General features: G+C 43.1%; 1 protein-coding gene across 1 annotated transcript in view; it reads left to right on the top strand.

Annotated features, from left to right (window-relative positions):
- Positions 1-5356, top strand: part of XK (X-linked Kx blood group antigen, Kell and VPS13A binding protein) — a 45295-nt gene extending 39939 nt beyond the window's left edge. The window contains exon 3 of the mRNA XM_058535630.1: positions 1500-5356. Coding sequence (XP_058391613.1) covers positions 1500-2326 — 827 coding nt within the window. The 3' untranslated portion in view covers positions 2327-5356. The remainder of the gene's footprint in view (positions 1-1499) is intronic.
- The last annotated feature ends 18438 nt before the right edge of the window (positions 5357-23794 follow it).

A 23794-nucleotide genomic window follows, 5' to 3' on the forward strand; every position in this document is an offset into this window, starting at 1 on the left:
AACTCCAAGCCCTGCCTCCTGTCCCTCCTTGCTACAATATTTGGAGGTGGTAGCAGCCTGTAGTAAGTGCTTGTATTTCAGTTTTGACCACACAGTCTGTACTCATGGGTTGGCAGCACGTTTCTTAGATAATAGAACTCACAGCCAACAGTGTCATGCTCTAGAACATGGTACTATGCTCCATTTAAGTGAGTCACATCTTGTCCCCCCAAACTGCTGCTGCTTATAAACTGGATAAACCCATTAGCCATAAGTCATTTTAAGAAATAAACAGCTAGACTTGAGACTTCTTGAAATGCTAAGGCCTTTCAGCCCAAGACAGATTGACTCGCAGTGCCAATGAGATTCTCATTTCTTCAGCTCTCTGCGGAATTTAAGAATATAACTGAAGAGTCAAGAAAAGTGAGCATTCTATAGTCAGCATACCAATTTAAAAGGTCCTGCAGATAGAGAGGAACTCACTGAGCAATTTATTATTGAGTGCCTTCTGTTTGTGTACCTACTAGTGGCGTGTGTTGAGGGGCGTCAAGAAGAATTATCAGACATGGCTGCTCTTGACTCCTCAGGAGCTTATAAGCTAAAAAAGCTTATAAAACCATGTAAAGGACTACACATATTCAGACGGACCAAGATGGGGTCAGGAAGGTGTTTTAGTTTGAGTTGACCCTGAAACAGATCCTGAGACAAGGATTTGAGTGCATCTGGGTTTTTTTTTGTGTGTGTGTGAGGAAGATTAGCCCTGAGCTAACATCCATGCTAATCCTCCTCTTTTTGCTGAGGAAGACTGGCTCTGAGCTAACATCTATTGCCAATCCTCCTCCTTTTTTTTCCCCAAAGCCCCAGTAGATAGTTGTATGTCATAGTTGCACATTCTTTTAGTTGCTGTATGTGGGACGTGGCCTCAGCATGGCCGGAGAAGCGGTGCGTCGGTGCGCGCCCAGGATCCGAACCTGGGCCGCCAGTAGCAGAGCACGCGCACTTAACCGCTAAGCCACGGGGCCAGCCCTGAATGCATTTGTTTTTGGAGGAAGGTGTAAGAAACATAGGAGAAGGAAAATGAGACAGGGAAGGGGAGGCAGCCAATAAAGGGAGCATTATTAGACAGCTGTCACCGTGGGTGACTAGAAAGTAATCCCATGAGGAAACACTGGGAAATAGTATAGAACACATGCCTCAGAGTTATTCTACCCAAGGGGTGGGGGAGCTAGGGTAGTTATATTCCAGCTCTTATCAGGGCTAGAATTGGGGTATTGAGGGCTCTCCGAGGGGTATTAATTCCCTGGCACTTAAGCCTGCCAGGCACCTGGGCAGAGCAGCCTTCTGCAGCCCTGGAAAAAGCCCTCAGGCACAGTGAGCAGATACTGACAGCTAGAAGTCAGCCTGTGTACATAAAACAGAAGCGTCCAAGGAATATGGGCAGGGGACTGACAGAGTGTCTGTCACAGTAGGATTCTTGGTGGAGGTGAGACTTGACAGTACTCATTCTCTTCTCTCCCCAGGTATCTTTATGATCCTCTCTCTCTTATCCATTGTGTATGGAGCCTTGCGCTGCAACATCCTAGCCATCAAGATCAAGTACGATGAATACGTTGTAAAAGTGAAGCCACTGGCCTATGTTTGTATCTTCCTCTGGAGGAGCTTTGAGATTGCCACTCGAGTTGTGGTCCTGGTCCTCTTTACCTCCGTCCTGAAGGCCTGGGTGGTGATGGTCATACTCATCAACTTCCTCAGCTTCTTCTTTTACCCCTGGATCCTCTTCTGGTGCAGTGGCTCCCCGTTCCCTGAGAACATCGAGAAGGCTCTCAGTCGGGTGGGCACCACCATCGTGCTGTGCTTCCTCACCTTCCTCTATGCTGGTATCAACATGTTCTGCTGGTCAGCTGTGCAGCTGAAAATCAACAACCCTGACCTCATCAGCAAGTCGCAGAACTGGTACCAGCTACTGGTGTACTACATGCTGAGATTCGTTGAGAATGCCCTTCTCCTCCTCATGTGGTATCTTTACAAGACCAACATCTATATGTATGTGTGCGCACCTCTGTTGATTCTGCAGTTGCTCATTGGCTACTGCACAGCCATTCTATTCATGCTCGTGTTCTATCAGTTCTTCCATCCTTGCAAAAAGCTCTTTTCCACCAGTGTTTCTGAAGGCCTTCAGGAGTGGCTAAAGTGTGTTTGCTGTGACTGCAGGCAGCAGAAATCCTGTGAGTCTGTGGAGAAGACGGATCTAAGGTCACCTGGAGACAGAGATGAGACACCTTCTAGCAGTAAAATAAGTTCTATGCCCAGCCAGATCTTGAATGCCGATGAGCTCTGCTCTGCTTAATAGAACCTGAGTCTCTTGGGGCACAGACATATTGTTTTCTGGGTTGATCCCTGTTCTTCATACAAGTGATGAGCCCTGCACAGTTAACAAAGCAGGAAGTTAGCTCTCAACTCTTTGTGAGTTGCTCCCCTTTAGAGAGCTTTTGGGCATGTGGGAACTATGGGGAGAAGTCAGGGAAACCCCTGCCTGTTGGAGGGGCAGCCTAAGGCACCACCATGCACTGTTGACCATGGTCTCCCAGGTGTTACAGGCCTTTTCACTGACAAAGTATCCATGATATCTGAGTTGGGCTGGTTAGATCCATCAGGTAAAATGAGGACAGTGTCTTTCTTGTTTTCTGGTTTTCTAGATTGCTGGTCTAGGTAGCCTAAAGTTTTATTTTCCCTGAACATAGTTTTCACCCAGGAGCTGTCCTGATGACCAAAGAAGGTTCCCAGGGTTTCACCATCAGCAACATCATTCCTATCAGAGTTTTCAGAGAGGGCTTGTCAAGTTTGGTTTTTGAATACACAGATGTTCCATTTTCATCTCATTAGGGCTCTTTGTACATAACCAACTGTAGCCACTTTGGCCTGCTATCTCTAATTGATTCAAAAGTCTAGATTTGGAGACTTTGTTCCCCAGGATACATGGATGTAAAATTGAATTCTAAATTTGGTTGTGGAAGCCCTAGAATTTTAGGGAAGTTGTGTTCCTTCAATATGTTGAAGAAATTCTGAATCAAGAGGGTTGTTAAAACATCAAAATGATATAGACTTTTGTAAGCAGAATTCTTACCTTCTTGGGATGGTTGAAGATGTGAATCTACTAGAAGGTAGGCTTAAACCTCTTCAAGGTTCAGTCATGTCCTACAATTCTGGGAAATTTCTAGAATTTTCTAGGATTTGCCTTCTTAAGAAAGAAGAAAATAAAACTCATAGTATTCACGCCCCCTCTTCCTTGCGTGTCAGGAAAGTTTTAGATAAGAGTTACCTTGGTTAACTTGTTTTTCTAGAAAACTCCACAGAAATCTATCACCTAGCACAGGTATATAGGACATTTTAATTTTCATTATTTAAAGGAAAAGTATCACCCCCCCAAGTTAGATATTGACTTCAGAAACTTTTAAATTATAGAAAAAGATGAAATGAGCAGAAGATTTTTGTCTTTAACTGAATGCATTTTTATTTGAACAAGATCCCCAATTTTATCCTCCTAATAATCTCCATCTTGAGTATAATTTCTCCTCTAACCTGGAACCCTATTTGTTTCATAAGACGATTGTGTAGTGTATCCTTAATTGTCTTGGGAAAATGCCTGGATCTGGTACCATTATTTTTTCCGTAAAAACCTTGATAATGAAATACCTGGAAACATGTGACCTGTCACTGACTAGGCTGGACATTGCAGGTCAATCAGGGTTGACAGTCTAAAGACCCGTAACGGCCGAACTTTCTGACCTATCCTGTTTCTAACAGTCAGTCTGTCAGGGGACAGGTTAAAAATGGTGAATTTGAGCAGGAGTTGTGGTCAGAATTAGACGGGGATGGAGAGACTGGTATTTACTTCCCAGTCTTGGTTTGGAAGCTTGTCTCAAGACCCATTACAAAATCTGAGCCTTCAAATACATTTTAAATCATTTTAATGTAGAAGATAGGTAAGCATCTTGAGTGACCCCAACCCAAACAGGGATGCTCTGTCAGACTCCCAAAGCCCAATTATAAGCCATATTTGTAAGGACAAAGAGGTTTGGTAACTAAATTGGACATTTTGTCATCTTTAACCCTTGATATACAGATACCCCTGCGTTGGAGCCATGTATGTCCATTCACCTTGGGAGAGAGAAACCACTGCTTTTCTTCTGCATGGTGAAAATTTAAGTCATGGTGAACCGAGAATTTTTGTTTTAAAATTATTTATATTATACCTCTGAAGTGGCAAAATTATAGTTCAGACTGCAGACCTAGGTTGCCCTAAAGACAAACAAACCAGCAAAGTCCGTCTCGTGTTGCGAGTTAAAATGTGTTTTTCAGTTATAATTTGAATTTCTAAAACTTTCAGTGCTTTAATTAATTACATACCATAACTTGTCATGACTGCTGCTCCAACTGAATCACTATCATTTGGCTGGATGGAGGTGAAGTATTTCCTCAAAATATATCGAAATAAGATCATCAAACATGTTCAGACTTTCTCTCTTCATTACTAGAGACAGTGCAGTATAGAGATTGGCATCTCCCTGTCCAGCCCTGCAAGTTACTTCATTGTTCTATGCCTCAGTTTCCTCACCCACCACATTTGGATGATATACTTGCCCAGCCTACCTCACAAGGTTGTCAGAAAGATCAAATTAAATAATAGGTGTGAAAATGCTTTGAAAATATTTTTAAAGTGCCATGCATATTTAAGGAGTTGTTATTATAGTTATTCAAATCCATAAACAGGTTATTATTATTTTTTTACTGTTAGAAATGAAACAAGTAGAGTCACCCACGTGAGTGTCTTGAGTGAATAATGTTGGCCTTTGGCCTTATGGAAGGGCAAGTGTAAATGGTCTTTGCTCTTGCAGAGAACTCAGCAGTCGCCCCTTCTCTTACCATAAGTTGCTTACAAAAATTAGCACCCAAACACGTGGTACTTGGAGGAAAAAGACCCACTGAAATCTGAGACATTGCTTTTGATGGCAAATGTTTATCATTTTTGTATCTATCATCTTTCATAAAGGACATAGCAGCATCTTTTGATAATTCTGCTTTACAACTTGAATGCCTCATCCTGCTAGACTTTAAATGAATGTGGGTTTAATCTTTTCAGCCTTGTAAATGGGAAAATAAACATTAAAACTGATTGTAAAATACAGCATTTCCTTGGAAACCACCTTAGAACATTAGTGCCATGGTTATGAGTGTATGTGTCAGTACTTCTTAGCCAATAAATTGTGGATGTGAGCTTTTGCAGGCTGCTTCTCTGCAGCCATTGACTCAAATATTATGTTTCTTCATATAATAAATTAACTTTTCAATTTCTCCTTGCATTTCATTCCTTATGCAGTCCTTTCACGGCTTTTTGACTTCAGGGACTATTTTAAAAATAGAAATTTGAAAATGGTTTTGTTGTGATTAATTATGGTTTTGTAACCTCACCTGGAAATTCCTTCTGTAGGATGAGAAATTTGAGAGTGCTAGGATTCTGCCTTGTTAGGATTCTGCCTTGCAAGACACCAAGAGTCCATGGACTCTCCTTTGATTGTTTTATAAGCATTTACTCCATTTGTTAAAGCTGCACTGCTGGATTCTAAGATTCTGCTCAGCTATCTATTGATTGCTGTGTGCAAATCAAAAAAAGAGGCAATATAAATCTCTTCTAGACAAACATAAATGGTATACTGCTTCAGAAATATAAAATACAGAAGGGGTGATTTGATATTAACATAATCAAATAATAAAATGTAAATGATGATCTGTAGTTGGGAAGAATATCAGTTATTAAAGGAGTTGTCTCAGAGCATGAGATAGACGTGGATCGTTTCAATAAGTCCTTTTCTTCTGAAGGTGGCCTTGCAATTTGGAAAGACTTAGCTCTAAGATAAGTCTTTTGAAAGAGATCTCTTGGTGTTAAATTAACCCCTTAAGAAAACTGAAGTCAGCAAGTATAGTGTTTAAGTAGGTCAATCTAAAGTAACTTCATTTGATGTTTGTAAATGTTTTATTTTGATGTAATTTCAAGCTAATAGAAGAGCCTCAAGAATAGTGCAAGGAATTCCTTTATATCCTTCACCCATATTCACCTACTAACCTTTTGCCATGTTTGCTTTCTCATTCTCACTTTCTCTCTTTTGTTCCTTTATTCCTAAATACTTCAGTGTGTATTTCCTGGGAACAAATGCATTCTCTTACGTAGTCACAGTACGATGATCAAATTTGGGAAGTTTAACATGGATGCAATACTAGTATCTAATCTAGTGTCCATATTCCATTTAACAATTGTGCCAATCACTTCATTTGTTTTCACAAAGCTTCCTCAACAATGTGAATCTACTCACTTCTCTTCTATGGGATTCTTTTTAAGTTATGAGTAAGTTTTAACTTCCTCATGAACACTGGGAAAATTACAGAAGACTTTGAAAAGCTATTTGAAGAAAACATATGCATGTTATCAGTACTGACTAATAGCTTAAAACCTAAATTTGGAATGTTTACTGGCGAACTGCAGGTAATTCTTTTTTATGGATATCCATTTTAGGTATCAAGTGTCTGCTGCTTAATATGTGAGCCTGTAGTTCACTCCCCTTCCTCGCCCCACTGTGATAGTTCTGTTTTACAGTGTTCAGGCCCAAGTCTGTCAAGATTAGGAAGGAAGTATATATTATTCCTCTGTGGCCATATTTCTTGGGGTGTCCCCCTTCCAGGAGACTATATTCTCTATGAACTTCTTTCCAAATAGGAAAGAGCTCAGAAATGTCAACTATATGCTGTAATTAAATGCGGAACGTTTTGAGGCTTTCCTATTTTTCAGAAAAAGGCACTTCGTAGCAGCAGAGATTTGTACAGAGCTGGGAATTCAGAAACATCCCCAATCCTTTCTTTCCCAGCACACAACAAACCCTATCAGACTAGGCCGCTAACCTGCTAAGAAAGTGTGTCTGTTGCAGGAGCCTGCCCCAGGGAATGCCTCACTCTTCCTTGTCACCCTCTCTGCATGGTTGTTTCTCTGGGAATCAGTAGGCCAAAGAGGTCCGAATCAGTGTTGGTTTAAGCAGGTTTTAGAACCCAGAGCCTCTCTGAGGAGTATATAGCAATAAGCAGCAGCATCTCTTTGCAGCAGGTTATCAGAAAACTTCCCCACCCAGACTCCTCTGGGCATACACCTCCCTGTGGGAGCGGGTTTCAGGGTTTGCCTCCTAACGAGGAGAGATTCATCCAGATAGATTTTGAGATTCTGCCTGTGCTTCTGCTCCCTTCCTGCCTCCCATCCTGAATTAATTCTCTCTCTCCGAATGATGAGTTCCTGATTGAAGCCTGATTAGCCTGCTTCCTAGAGCCCTGGGAATATCATCCTCCTTAGACATCTGCATTATGCATACTGGTTTAATTTCTTATCAGTTGGCTTCCTATTTTAATTACCTGAACTCTACGTTTAATGAGTCAGGTTTTCAGGAGCGATAGCACTCAAGAAACAAAACAGGATTTAGAAATTCTATTTTGGAGTGGTGCTGCAAGACCATCCCCATCACCACCCCAGTGGAGAGGAGAAAGGCTCCCTGGTGTCACCTTCTCCTAACAAGGTGACCTTCTTAAGCAGAGTGGCATAATTTTTTAGAACAATGGTGCCCAGCTGTAGGGCTGCAGACCTCCAAGAATTGGAGAGGCATTGCACTCCTCTCCACTAACTAGAGATGTCTGTACACTAACTAGAGATGTCTGGCACACACTTACACAATTATTTTTCAAACTAATGGGGATGCTGTCATGAGTGACGATAGGGGCCAGCCCCGTGGCATAGCAGTTAAGTGCGTGTGGTCTGCTGCTGGCAGCCCGGGTTCGGATCCCGGGTGCACATCGATGCACCACTTGTCAAGCCATGCTGTGGCGGTGTCCCATATAAAGTAGAGGAAGATGGGCATGGATGTTAGCCCAGGGCCAGTCTTCCTCAGCGAAAAGAGGAAGATTGGCATGGATGTTAGCTCAGAGCTGATCTTCCTCACAAAAAAAAAAAAGAAAAAAGAACAGGACTGATTAAAAGTGTTGCTGTATGTCAAGTAACTGTCACTATGCCCCCAGCCCCAACCATGAACAGGTGTTAAAAATTTAACCACTATCATGTGGGTGCTGAGCTTCAAAGACTTCCTTTGTAATTGGAAATGTTGGGAACTACTATGTTAGAAGGCTTTTTCTCTGCTGAAATGTTTTCTCATGAGTTCTTATGGTATACTCTTTTCCTTTTAAAATGAGGGTTGGTCACAGGCCAGTCACTTGGCTTCTCTCATTTCCAGTTTGGTTCAAGAGATAAGGAAATATTTTTATTTTAAAAATGTAATGTGAATGTTCTACCCTCAAAAAGTAAATTATCTACCTTCACACAAAGTGCATCATCAAAGTGAAATGCTTTTACAACTTCAAAGGACTAAGAAATGTATATTATTAGCATAACAACCATCAAAAGAAGGAAGTGATTTCTATGCATTCTTCAATTCACCTCCCAATTCGCCTCCTTGGCCTAATTAGAAATTATATCAAGGTGCTTTCAGCTACAATTTGTAGAACACCTGATTAAAAATGGCTTAAACAATAGGATTTGTTACCTAACCTAAAAGAGGTTTGGAGAGAGGTGATTCTAGATTCCAGTGGGCCAAACAGCCTCAGCACCCAGAGGCTTTCCAGCTTCTTTTCTGCCATCTTCAACCTGTCACTTTACCTTCATGCTTGTCTCCTTATGATTGCAAGATGGCAACCTGAGCTTCAAGCATCACATTTACACAACTGAATCCAAAATTAGAAAGGGGATATTCCTTTGGATATCTCTCTTATTTCAGGAGGAAAATCTCTCCTAAAATCCACCCGCAGAAGAATTTCCCAAATTTCTTATCGGTTGGGGTTGAGTCACATCCCCATCTCTAAAGCTGTCTCTGGCAAGGAGAATGGAATTGCCATGGTTTCCTTTGACTACACAGTATTCACCCCTTGGGGATGGCAAAGGGGCCCCCATCTCTTAGCTTATGAGAGGAAGAATACCCGCAAAAATAGGGTTATACAAGCAACAACGAGTGAGGGAAATAGCCATTTGCTGGGCAACCTATAGTGTCTTTCATTGACATTTTTGAAAACAAAGTCCCAGCTAAGCTAATGAATTGAGGAAGAATGCGAAAACTCCCCATCCTCTCTTTCCAAAAAAAACAAAATAAAAATCCCACGCTTACCTCATCTCCTCTTGCATTATATGTCCATGGTTAAGAAGCGCTCTGAAAGAAGTCATATAGTGAACTAAATAGTGTCAATACACCCGATTATCCTATGAGAATGCCTACTAGTGGGGTTGTCTTAGTGTCACAAGATGGAAATTGTGGAATTGTGGATGTCTAGAAGGAGCAGGGAGGAGGATTTTCCTCAGCTCTGGAGAATCAAGGATCCCAGAGCTTAGAGGAGGAAAACCAGTTATTCATTCATTATAAATATCAACAGATATTTAAAGAGTGCCCCCGTGTGCCAGGTGCTGGACTAGGCACTGAGGGTAGACTGGTGAGCAAGAAACTAGCCCTGGTTTCCAGAACTCATAGTCTATTTGAAGAGACAGTTACCCGACCTGGTGATTTCAATGCACAGAGGCAAGAGCTATGATGGGAGTATATCCAGGAGGTCCTAGGGACAGAGATAAGGAACCCAGATCTGATCTTGGAGGTTCAGAGAAGATTCACAGAGAAAGTGACAATCTGAGACCAGAGGTGAATTTACCCTGAAGTTTGTAAAGCTTAAGCCTCAAGCCCCCCAATGAATGCTGGGAGTTGTACATGTTCTTGGGAAGGAGAAGTCAGGATGCAATTGGGAAGCACATCTACTAAGCACTTCTGCCACATTGTCTGAAGAGAACACAGAAAGAAGGAATCTGAATCTCTAAGGTGCCAGTAATTTGTTGTGATTTCCTTTTCATTTTGAATATTCTTTCATTTTGTACCTAATTTTGAATTCATATTTTAATTCTTTTTTTTAAAGCCTCTTCCCAGACCAGATTGTCTAAGTTTTAGGCCCCATAAAACTTGGATCTGCCCCCGCTTGAGATCTGAAGCATGAGTAGGTATTTGCCTGGTGAAGGCACTGGAAGGAATGTTCTAACAGCATGTGCAAAAGCCTGGGATTAGTAAAAAGGATGTTTATAATCAGGGACCAGTCCATAGCTCAGTGTTGCTGGAACATGGGAGAGAGGTAAGATTAGAGAGGTGGTCAGGGGCCACATTGTGCGAGGAAGCTAAGCGTCTTATACACATGATTACTTTTATTCCTCACAACAATCCTATGCAGAAGTTATTTCCATTTTACAGAAAAGAAAGCTGAGGCTAGTGGGATAAAGAAACTTTCCTGTGGTAGCACAGTAAGTAGCAGGGCTGGGATTCAAGCCCAATGTTGTCCGATGCCAAAGCCCAAGCGTTTAATCATTCAGCTCTCCTGACTCCTCAACTTTGCCCGATTTGCAGATGTGTTTAAGTCTGGCAGATGTCAGAGAGAGAGAAGATGCAAGCCTGGTGGCCTTTCCCAAGGTACCCTGGTATGAAAGGGCAGAAGCATGTATAGGGCAGCCCTTACTCAGTAGGAAGGGGTTGTTTCTGCTGGGGCCTCAGGCTGGGGGCTGAGGCAGGTGCCCTCCACAGCTCCCAGCACTGTAGCCATGCTCTGAAGGGCCATAAGGGGGCCACTGGGCTGAAACCATGAGGGTCCCAGAGGAAAGAACTCGGTTGAAATCCTACTCTTCTACAACAATATTAGTGCTTATGGCCACTCTTTTCCTGGAAGAACTGGTAGGACTTACCCAAGGCCAACTAATGCGTTAGAGCACATCTGAGCCTAGAACCTGGCTTATCAAGTCTTATTTTTTGTTCTTTGTAACGAAAAAAGTTAACGCTGCTTAAGTAGATAAATTAGGAAAAATATTTTCTCAAACTGATATATTAGGAGGGAGACTATTAAGTGCTCACATCGTGGAAGAAGACAGTTTGGTTAAAGGGTCATAGTTACATGACATTTGATGGTGTCAGGCCAGGGAACGAGAAAGACTTCAATCCCAGACCATCCACCTCTTTCTTTAAAGTCCCCAAGGACAGTATTTCTGGACAGAAAGAAGCAAGACATTTTATCCCCCAACCCTGATGCAGAACTCTAGTTAGCTGGTCTGACACATCTGGAAGGATCCTTTTCCCCACATTAGAAAGGCTTAAGTAACTTAAATGTTTAACAGCAGGCTATAAGACCTACCCTGTGTATTTCATCTCACTGCCAATACTCAGCTCTTAGAATTACAAGACCAAGGGGAGGAAAAGCTCAGCCACCTGTTCCGGAGGGCACACTTTCACCTGTAAAGGGCTTAATGTGGACTAATCTTGGCCCAGAAATCTGACCAATTAGCTCTGGACATCTTGAAATATGGAGAGGGCCCTAGGAGTTTGAAAGGAGGCAGAGTGGTCTTCTTCAGCCGCCAGGGTCACACATCTCTCCTGGTACCATGGGTTACAGGGAAAAAGAAAAGATACTAATTCCTCTGCCTGAATGTTGACCTCACTTTTTAGGTCTTAGAACTCCTTGGGATTGCTTTACATTCACCTCCAAGACTGAAGTCATTCTCTCTTTCTCTGGAGAACAGACTCTGAAGGAAAGAGATAAGCAAGGTTTCTGTTAGGTGCCAAAGAACTACTCAGGTAAGGCAGAACTCTGTAAGCTGACAGGGCTAGCTGGGATTACAAGAGGAAAAGAAAATATCACATTCTCTGAGCCTTGATATCATCGATATTTTTCCAAAGGGAAATAAACTTTATGCTAAGATGCCATCTCCTTAGATAGCCCTCCGATTGGGCATCTAATACTAGTGAATGCCGTGGTGTCTACACCAGCACTGTCCAGTATGGCAGCCACTAGCCACGTGTGGCTGCAGAGCACTTGACATGTTCCTAGACTGAACTGAGATGTGCTGTAAGTGTAAAACACACGATTTTGAGAACTTAGTACAAAAAATAGAAATTATTTTATTTGTATATTATGACATGTTGAAATAATATTTTGGATATATTGAACTAAACAAAATTTATTATTAAAATTCATTTCACCTCTTTCTAGTTCCGTTTTAAATGTGGCTTAGAAAATGTAAGAGTCCTATGTGGCTGGCATTGTTGGTTTGGGTTCTGTTGGACAGTGCTGCTCTGGACACTCGATAGAAAGATAGCTAGAAGAGCTGCTTTCCTGTGGAGAATGCTAAGTGCACCAGAAAAATGTCAATCAGCCAGGTCTGCTCCTCGGACGGAGAGTAGTCCTCCTGACTCCTCCCCTCGTGTCAGGAAAAGTGTATTTACAGTAAGAACGGGTACTCCTCCCTCTCTTATCTCTGTGTTGAAAGAGAGTGTCCTAGCAACGGGGAAAATGTTTTCTTACAGTGATTCTCAAACTGGGCTGCCCACTGGAATCACCTGGGGGGCTTTAGAAAATCCCAAAGTTGGGCTAGACCCCACACTAATTGAACGGTGATGTCTGGGGCTGGGACCCGGGCATCAGGGCTTTTTTAAGTTCCCCAGGTGATTACAACGCACCTGAGCTCGCCAGCGTTCCAGAAAGCTTGCTTCATAAGCAGAGGCAGGTGTCTGGGGCTTAACAACAGGTGACTCTTTCGTCAGGTATGTGTGTCTAAAGGTAGCAGAAGCACCGACTTCCTCACACTGGGCTCCGATGTCCAAATAAAATGTAGCTTCTTTATAGTCTAGAATGGATCTGAACTTCCTCAGGATCCCCCATCATCATTTGGCACCAAAAACAAAAACACCTTGCTAAGCTGGTGTCTCCATCTCTGCTAAACTGAATAGTCTCTCTGGAATAACTGGACATCTTAGACTCAAAATGCTCTGTCTTTCAGCAGGCCTCCCCTGCCCTCCTCCTGGACTAAGATGGCAGCAGCCAGGTGTGTGGGAGAGAGACTGCGTGTGACCTCGTGGCAGAGGGGCAGCCGGACCTTCTGGCCTGAGGCTGGTCCTGGGGCCAGGTCAGGCCCGTGTTAGCTCACACCGGGGCCCTACGCAGTCCGCTGCCGAGGTCTGCAGCTGGTGGGGCCTGTCCTCTGCTTGCTTCCTCGGCCTTCCTCGGCTCCCTGTGAGCTGCAGACCCTGGAGTGTGCACCATTCCCTCCTTCGGCCCGGGGACTGGACTGTCCCCCACATGGAAGAGGGCACATGGAAGGCTCTCGGCCTCAGCCTCACATCCCACCTCCCCTGGGCAAGGCTGGGCTTCTGGGCCCCTGTGGCCACACCATAGGGCTAGTCCCTGCCCTCTCTGTCTGACCTCTCCTGCTCGGTAATGCGTGAATAGGTGGGGCCCCGGACAAGTGTCCCTCAGAGAGTCACCAATGAGAAGAGAAGCAAAAGCCCCTAAACTTGCGCTATTCTCTTCACCGATTCAATATGCCCCTTCCCAGGCTTAGGCCATCAGGACCCAGCGTCCTCACCGCCAGCCTCCCTACTCCGAGGTCTAAGGGGAAACACTCTACCTTCCTCTCTCCAATTCTAGCCCAAATTATATCCCTTAAGTCCCCATCCCAGGCAGATGCTGCCTCAGGGTGACTAGGGGCAGGGTCAGCCACATGGAAACGCAAAGAGAAGAGTTCATTAATATGCGTTTTAAGATATGGTTATTACTCTTATTACACTTATATGGGAACTGTTTATTGAGTGCAGGCCCTATTCTGTGTGCTTTATATGAATTAAGTCATCTTAATCTTGATCACAACCTAATGAGGAAACAGGCACAGAGAGGTTAAGTAACTTGCCCAAAGTCACACAGCTGTCAAGGTCAACCAGGGCTTTGAATCTGGACTGGCTCCAGAGTCCATGCTCTTAACCACGGAGCTCTTCTCTCCCTCCACGTGGCCTCTTCCCCTCTGCACGCTCCCCACTTCTCCTCTCGGGAGACACGAAGATGAAGAGCTGCAAGGAAGCATTTTTTGACACAGGAGGCCCAGGAGATCTCACTACTGAAATGCTTTTTGGAAGGAGTTGGAGTACAGTATTTAAAAAGTAAATGTGCAGGAAGAGGCCTTCAGTTGGGTTTATTATCAATCATTAAAGCTCCCCCTCCCAACAGTATTTAATCTGTCTCTGTGGAGTCCAAGTGCTTGCTTCAGGCTCCTTTGAATTCCAGACACTTCCCTTAACCTAGTGTGGCTTATCGTAAAGTGCTCCCATTCCCACTCATTACCTCACCCGTGACCACCTCCTAATTTCTTGTGCTCATCACTTACACTCTGCCCCGCACAATTAACAACGTTTGGATACAATTATATGTTGCTCTCTGATCATGTCCTACACGTGTGTTTTATTCCCCAACTTGCCTGTGACCTCCTGGTCCTAGATCAGACTCTCAGCCCCCACAGGGCCTAGCACAGTACTGGGCCCAGAGTAGGGGCTCAGTAAATACTTGTGGATTGATTCCCTTGGGAAAAGATCAATTCTCGCTCTGTCTCCATTATTAATTCAGCCCTTTTCCCTACTTGCTTACTCTCCAAATCTTTGAAACTTGCATTCAATCTCTGGCTTCCCTTATATTTCAAAAGTACGCACTGGGCTCTGTTGAAACCGCCTGGGTTGAAATTTTAGCACCACAGTTCCTTGCTGAGTGACTTTGGGCTAGGTGCGTTCACACCTCTGTGCCTCAGTTTCCACAAATGAAAAATGCAGACCTAACTGTGCTATCTGATAAGGTTGATGTGAGGAGTAAATGAGATAATACACATTCAACAGTGAGACTAGTGCCTGGCACATCATCACATTCAATAAATGTCACCTATAAACAATGGATGCCTGTTCCTCATTTACCTTTCACCTCACTTCTGCTACCCTCCAGTTTCTATACCCCAAGCACACATTTACACGCACGTGGCAAAACACAACATTTCAAATATTTTATCTTTTTATCCATTCACCCGTTTCCTCATGCTTTTCAAATATGTGATTTCCAAACTGACCCCTCGACAGTCACATTCTCCTTGGCCACCAGGTGGCGGTGTTAGCTCAGCCTGGTACAGAGTCTTGGCGGTTCCTTACCCTGGGGCCCAGCAGGAGCTTAGGAAGCTGTTTCTGCAGTGGCACACGTTCTAATTTCCTCCCGTTTACCTTCCTTATCCTGTGACTGGCTGTTTCTTTCCCTCTGCTTCTCTTCCCCTCTGCTGCTTGACCCACCTCCATTATACATCTAACCACCTTCTCAAATGCGCCCGTTGTGGACTGTGGCCTTGTAGAAGTCAACGTGGTTGAGGCTAACATACCACCCAGCAAAGTGCTGACTAGAAATAATGTTTTTAAAAGAGCCACCTTGAAAATCCTGGAAAAGCAAAGATTAAATCACGAAATAGTAAATCACTAAAGAGGCAGGAAAGGCAAATGCTCGGCTGGTCTCTCTACTGCAAGCCCACAGCCAGCCAAGATGACCAATCATGACGTTCAGTTGCCACCCTGACACTCGCCGTGGCTTCAGAGTCCTCAGCACAGCTCTCCAGGGAGTTTCTAGTACCCAACAGGCCAGCAAGACAAACCCGTGTTTGCTGTCCCAGGTGGGGCAAGTTTCTGGGCTCGAGTGTAGTATATGTGCAGTTCGCAGGCCTTACATCCTGCGTGTAGCTGCCTCTGCCCCATTTCCTCTCTCACTGCGATAACAGCAGCAGAGCAGTAATAACAGCAGCTGGCGCCAATGAGCCATTCTATGCGCAAGGCATTAAGCGATTCACATGCATCGTCGCATTTCATCTTCCAAACAGGGCTGAAGGGGAGCAGTACACATGTGGAAACCACAGCTGAGGTTCAACAATGGGTCACAGTCGTGCAGCCAGGAAGTGGACGAGCCGGGGTTGAGTCCAGGCTGCCTGCCTTGAAAACCCTTGCTCTAACCTCCCACTCCCTTGAGGTCCTCCAGGGCATCACGTGTTCTCGCCTCAGCAGCCAAAAGCAGAACAATGCCGTCACCCTCATGCCCACCCCACACCCACAATTCCCAGATGTCGCTCCCCCTGCCCACCCGCAGCTCACAACTCTGCAGGAAATTCAGGGCTGGCAACTTGACCTGCCACCCTGGGAAGGCCCTGGTCCTTTACTCTGGAGTCCCCCTCCAGCCAGCTGGGAAAGAGCCCCATATACCCAGATAGGCAAGCCAACCCAATGGCAGCGGGCAGTTGGGCACACGGTGAGGGAGGTGACACTCACTGTGTGCAGTGCTGGAGGAAGCCGGGTGAGCTCGGGAATGTGGGGGAAACACGAAGGGAGGCTGATGAGAGGCACGTGCTCTGATTTGGAGCCGAGGTTGGCTTCTCTGAGGCACCGATAATTCCTCCACCCCTGCGGAAGGGTCAGCTTCTGAAAGGGCCCATAAAGAAAAAAAGAAATTCTCCTCTGAGCGGCTGTCGAGGTGAGGGAAGGGGTCCGCTCTTCCGTAGCTGGGGTGAGAGATGTTGACAAACCATTCCCGGGATGTGAGGCTTTCTGCCAAGACTGCCTGGATTCCCCTGAGAGCACTGTGGACGGGTTGCACATCCCTGCTGCTGCTGCCGTGTGTGCTGCATTGTCGTCCCATTCTGCTGGAGAAGAGAGGAAGGAGCAGATTGTTGTGATCATTTTGGTTCACTGCGTGGTTGATTCTGTTGGCCTGAAAAATGGGTAGTCATAAAAACTGTGGAAGGCTTGTTCTCGATGGGCCCTACTAGCCTAGTGTTGCCATCCACAGCTTTTGTAACTTACTTTCCAGAATTCTTCCACCTGTGGGTTGCAAACCATTATGGATCCCAAAATCACTTTGGTGGGTCACAACCAGAATTTTTTTTTTTTTAAAAAGAAGTAGACTACAATTGAATACAAAGGAAAATATATCAGAGTGCATTGCATATATCAAGTCAATTATTCTTTGGAGGAATTTTTGTTTCAGTTCTATACATTTAATGAGTGTACTGGGTCACAATATAAGATGTATTCTTATTGTGGCTGTGGTCAGAAATGTTTGTAAACTGCTGTTAACCTGAGTCTCACTTTGACAGAGGGTAAAGACTGCATTTTTATTTCAGAGAAGGACAACATTTGTAATAGTCAAACACTGGACACAACTCAAATGACCATCAACAGTAGAAGAGAAAAATAAAGTGTGGCATCGTTATACAATGGGAATATTATATATACAGCAAAGAAAGTGAATGAACTGTAGCTATATGCACAACATGGATGAATCATGTTATTATGATGAACGTAAGCAAGATAAAAAGAATACCTACCTTATGATTCAATATATGAAGTTTTTAAAAGGCAAAATTAAACTCTATGACTTAGCGATGAACCCATAGATGGTAAAATTATAAAGGAAAATGATAATTACATAAAGTCAGGCTAATGGTTACCTCTTGAGGGAAGGGAGTTGGAATATGATCAGGAAAGGATATACCAAGGGGGGATACCATAGGACTGGCAATGTTCTGTTTGTTAACCTGGGTGGTGCTTATATGGAAATTCACCTTAAAATTATTAGTTAAATTATACATTTATGTTATATGCACTTCTAGGTATGCATCTTTCATAATTTTTAAAAAGATTTTAAAAGCACAATGATAAAATTTGTACCTTTCAATCTACATTTTTATTAGTTGCTGGTTTTATTAGTTCCTATAAAACATCTTGTCAGTGAAAGATTCACAGAAGCAATTATGCAATTAAATTATGTCAGGGCCTGTTCGTTCTAGACCAGCCCCGTCCAACAGAAATTTCAGTGATAATAGAAGTTTCTACATCTGCACTGTTCAATACAGAAGCCACTAGCCACATGACTTGAAATATGGCTATTGCAACTGAGAAATTAAAATTAAAATTTTATTTAAATTTAATTTAAATCTAAAAAGCGACAGGTGACTATTGACTATCATATTGGACAATACTGGTCTAGACCCATTTGCTTAGTATAATCAAAGATACTAATGCTTTGTTTTTAGACCAACCTAAATTTGAATGCTACCTGTGTTACTACCACCATGAGACTCCACAAGGTGGAGTACTTGGTTTTTCTAATCCTCAACATACTCATCTGTAGAATGGGGATGAGAAGAGATACTTCTTGATCTTGATGTGAGGACTGTATTAAATTAATGAATGCAGACCACCCATCACAGACCCTGCCAGTAGTTGATGTTCAAGAAATGTTGGTTTCCTTCCCATGCCTCTATGGCCATCTTGAAATTGTGTGACCTCCTCTAAATAAGGACTAGGTGAGAGAATTCAGATGACTTAGTGAAATCTACCTGCATCTCTAACAGCAGTTGCAAGGATCTATCTGCAGGGCAGCAGCACCCTCATTGCAATTCTTTAGCAGAGCTTCTTCCATAGTTCAAACTCCAAATAAACATTTATGCCCATGTTTCTAAGAAGAAACATATGTCCAAACACCAGCCCAGCCCTTAAGTATAGAAAAAGACCACCTACTCATGTCAAGTTTTTTTGTTTTTTTTGTCTGTTTTGTTTCTTAGACTCAACGGTTTATACGGTTTATGTTTAGAGAGTAGGATACATTATTTATGTCTTCCCTCAGTGGATAATTCTTCAGAGTTTTTCCCTTTTGGTATGAATATTATATTATCATATGTTACTGAAATTTAATTTATATTGTCTCTTAATGCTTTTGACTTTTGTGTGTTTCTAATGTGTCTTAAGATGTGACCAGAAGCCTTGACAAATTTGTAGTGTTTTAAAAATAGAATTCTCATTTAAAACTGATATGGGCTGAAGTGTGTCCCTCCCCAAATTTACGTGCTGAAGTTACATCCCCCAGTACCTCAGAATTTGACTGTATTTGGAGATGGGGTCTTTAAAGAGGCGATTAAGTTAAAATGAAGTGATGAGGGCGGGCCCTAATCCAATGTGATTGGTGTCCTTATAAGAAGAGATTAGGACACAGACAACACACAGAGGGAAGCCCATGTGAAGACAAAGGAAAAGATGGCCATATACAAACCAAGGAGAGAGGCTTCATTCTGAACCCTGCTGAAACTTCGATCTTGGACTTCCAGCCTCCAGAACTGAGAGAATCAATTTCTGTTGTTTAAGCCACCCAGTCTGTGGTACTTTGTTATGGCAGCCTGAGCAAACTAATACAACAACCCTTCCTCTCCTGAGACTTCTCAACTTACATATACTTGGCCTGATATTTTTTGTCAGCTACACTGACTCAATTGTTGCAGTTTATATTAAAAGGTTCTGGTGGTTGAAGTCGATTGCATGTGTCTATGTGACTCAATAATGTGAGGCAAGTCTTTAAAGGGGTAGCACAATCAGTCTGAGATTGCACCATAAACATGTTATCTCCAAAATGTAGGAAGTCAAGATCCCCCTTCACTCTTGACTGGTTAGACCACATCTAAAACATTTTTCCCAATTCTTTGTACTATATTTAAAAAGGGAGACAAAATTCATGTGTTGTGCAGCTACCATGTGTCGAGAACTGTGCCAGGAACATTGTGTACGCTTTGTCCTACCACCACCCAAGGTAGGTATTAATACCTCTCTTCCATTTTTCAGATGAGGAAACTGAGACTAAGAGAGGTTAAATAGGTTGCTCAAGGTCATACAGCTGGTAATTGGTGAGTTGAGATTCAAACAAAGTCTATGTAAATTCATTAAACCCCTTTGCAACTAGAGGAGGGCCTTCATTCTGGATGACTTCAGTGGATCCAGAACCCTCCCTCACTCTTCCTTTGCCTTCTCATCCAGAGATCTTCACTTCCCTCTACTGCAGCCACCCTCTCCTATAGCCACACTCTGAACTCTGTCATCTATCAGGAATGTACTGCTTCTAAAATCTCCATCTCAGATATCCACCCTCTAACCACCACATCCTGCTCCTCTCCTTCCTTCACTCCCGCTCAAGATGACTATCCTTCAACCTCATCAAGACCTTTGCTTTCTTTTTGACTCTTTGACTTTGCGTCCCTCTTGTGTTTACTTCTTGGTGTTCTACCTATTTTAGACTCTACCATCCATTGTTTCAGCCATTTTCTTGCGTATATTCTGAATTCCTTCACACACTGTCCTTCCATACCCCCTGCCAGGCAAAACACAACCCCTATCACCTCAACTGCCTTTTTCCTCTACACTTGTACATGGGTTGGTAAGGAAAGCTATGAAAATTACCCACAGATTCATACCACTGCCAATTTATGATCTCAGACTTAACTGGGTCCCTAACTCTGTCTGGAAATCATTTTGGCTTCTATAGTCAAGCCCCACTTCTGAACAACAGAACCAATATTGAAAACTCTTCATTTTCCTGAAACGTCCACCTACACCCTCATTTTCAACAGAAGACATTTCCTGCTCTTTCACAATGAAAACGGAAACCACAAAGAGGAAGTCCCTCAACCTCCTGCCACCAGCCCTACGAACCTTCCTGCATCTGCACTCTCTTTCTCTCCATTTACAAGAGAAGAGGCCCCTCCTCCTGCCTAAGGCTGCTTCCACTTCCTTCCTTCCATGTGCTCAGGAACTTTGCTCTATCAAAGATCCTCCACGTTTAGCCTCTTCCTTTGTCCTAGCTCCTTCTCAACATTTACAAGCTCCTTTTTAAAAACAAAATGAAACCCAATCCCTGTGGTGCCTGCATGTCTTCTTGATTCCAGCCAAGTTCTCTCCCTTTCTATCACAGCCAGCTATTCTGAGGTGACTCCACTCCCTCGCCTCAGCCCATTAACATCTGGATCCCCTCGTTGCTGTCCACTGAAGCCTCTCACTGAGGTCACTAATGACTCCTTCTTGCTAAATCCAGGGGTCACTTATTGGTCTGTCTCATACTTAATCTCCTGACATCAAATGACTGATACCTGAGACTCCAGTGGCTGCCAAGCCCCATAGTTGCAGGTTTGCCCTCTCTTTTCTGACTGTCTTTCCTCGTCTCCATTTCAGACTCCTCTTCTACTTTCCTTCAAACCAAGGTCTCCAAGAAGCGTCTTCCCTGGGCCTTCTCATTTCTTACTGCTGCATTCTCCCATGACCTTGTTCACCTTCTACTTACTGATGACACCCACACCTATGTCCCGGCCAGACCTCATTATTGAGCTCCACATTTGTACATCCAGGTAACCAGTCAATGCTTCCCCTTGGATATCTCCCCTTCCCAACCCTCCTAAACTCAATCCTGTGCAAAACTGAATTCATTACCTTTCTCCACATAATGGTTGTTCTTCCTGGCATTTTTTCTCCAGGAGATGGAATTACAATTAACCCAACTTCCCAAGCCAGAAACCAGAGGTCAGCCTTGATTCCTTCCTATCCAGTCTCATCCAACTAATTCTTCAGTCAACAAATACTGGAAATATTGCTTATTAGTCTTTCCATTTATCTCCCTTGCCATTTTTTCTAGTCTATTCTAGTTTAATTCACATCACTGCCTTCTCTCACAGTGGTGGTATAATGTATATTTGCTGTATTGTTTGAGAATATTCAATTCTGCTGTAAAAGGCAAGAAAACAAATGGGAGGCATGGAACTCATAAGATGTGTTAAGCATAAGTAAGTAAGTTATTAACCCGGAAGACATGTGAGATAAGTAAAGTAAATAGAGCATATATGTGTAAACATAGATAGAAAAGGATGGAAGGACCAAGGAAACACTAATACTCTTGATATAAATGATAAATAAACATAAAGTACACGAGGTATGCTATTTTTACATCAGGATTATGAGACACTCCATGCTCATGAAGTCGTACTTCAGCTGCTCGCTGTTGACACCCATACTGGCCCCACGAATCTTCTTCCTAAGAAATGCAAATAAAACCCTTAGCTGTTCAGCAGACTTATTGACAAGCTACAGCTATGGCCAGCTATACTTGTCTCTGCATCTCTCAGAGAAAGTGTGTGCCATTGGTCCCAGGCACCTTCTGTCTGTAGACTCCTGGTTCAAACCTCAGCTCTCGTGCTTGTAACTACACCATCATCAGGGAAGGCTGATGCAGCAGAGAGAGAGAGACAGGACCTATACCCACTGCATATCCCAGGATTCAGGAAGTGTGGTCCTTCTACTTACTTGCACACTGTCCTTAGTGTATAAATCTACCTCATTTCTTTCCCCTTGTGTGGGGAAAGAAACTGTGTGATTTAAGCTCTTTCATATGGTCTGTGGGTCTTTCTTTCCTGTGATCTCTTATATAGTTTGCTCAGTAGTGTAGTTGGAGGCCACCATTGCATCATGATGGATAGAATCCTACATGACAGATAGAACACATTAATGGCCTCAATTCTTCACTTCTCCCTATATGCACAGCCTTTGTTATGTGACTTTATAGCTCCTCCCATCAAGGGGCAAAATGTATTTTCCTGGGCTTTGAAATTGAGCTCAGCCATGTGGTGTGCTTTGTCCAATGGGCTGTTAGCAGACGTGATGCTAGCAGAGGCTTGAAAGAGCACTTGTCTATTGGGCTTGCTCTCCTGCACCTCTTCCATCTCTAAGAGAAGGATGTGCCTGAGTTTGCTTTCTGGCTGGTCCCAGGAGGAGGATAAAAGAGACATGGAGTGGAGCCATGCCCAGTCAAACCCAGTCTAGATCAGTTGACTCCCAACTTGCCCAACCTAGATTAGACACCTATCTACTGATCCACATACGTGCGAGAAATAATATTTAATGTTTTGAGCCGCTGGGTTTTGGATATTTTCTTACACAGTAATAGCCAATTTATATACTTACCTAGAAAAATTCTGTAGCCTCTTAACTTTTGTTCCTGCCTACAGTGCTCCCTTCCAATCCATTTCCTACCGAAGTCATAGTACTCCCCTAAGACACAAATCTGATCATCTTATTCCCCTTTTAAACCATTCAATGGATCTTTTCTTTATCTTTAGGATAAATTACAAACTCCTGAATAATTGGGTACCGCTTGTTTATCTAGCCAGCCTCCTTTTGGGGCATTACCCTCCTTTCTCTCTAAATTTCAAATACACTGAAATTTGCAGATCCCTGACTTAGCCATTCTCTCTCTTGCCTCCAGGCCTTTGAACATGTTGTTTTCTCTACAGGGGTCATGTATTAGTCTCCTAGAACTGCTATAACAAAGTATGACAAACTGAGTGGCTTAAAACAACAAAAATGTATTGTCTCATAGTTCTGGAGGCTAGAATTTCTAAATCAAGTTGTCAACAGGATTATGCTTCTTCTGAAACCTGTAGGGGAGAATCTTTCCTTGCCTCTTCCTGGCTTTTGGTAGTTGCTGGCAATTTTTGGCATTCTTTGGCTTGCAGCTGCAGCATTTCAATCTCTGCCTCTATCATCACGTGATCTTCTCCCCTCATGTCTTCACATCCTTTTCTTATAAGGATGCCAATCATGGATTAAGGGCCCATGCTACCCTAGTATGACCTCATCTTTTGTTTTTCCCAGCTTTATTGAGATATCATTGACAAATAACATTGTGTAAGTTTAAGGTGTACAATGTGATGAATTGATACACATATATATTACAAAATGATTACCACAATAAGGTTAGTTAACACCTCCATCACCTCACATCATTAACATTTCTTTTTTGTGGTGAGAACTGTTAAGATCTACTCTCTTAGCAACTTTCAAGTTTATAATATGGTATTGTTAACTATAGTCATCATGCTGTACATTAGATTTCCAGAACTTATTCATCTTATAACTGGAAATTTGTACCCTTTGACCAACATCTCCCCATTCCCCCAATCCCTCTGTGTATATATCTCTCTCACATTTTCTTCCTCCATTCATCTGGGCTATACTTT

Source organism: Diceros bicornis, chromosome X (genome assembly GCF_020826845.1).
Source record: "Diceros bicornis minor isolate mBicDic1 chromosome X, mDicBic1.mat.cur, whole genome shotgun sequence".
Lineage (NCBI taxonomy): Eukaryota > Metazoa > Chordata > Mammalia > Perissodactyla > Rhinocerotidae > Diceros > Diceros bicornis.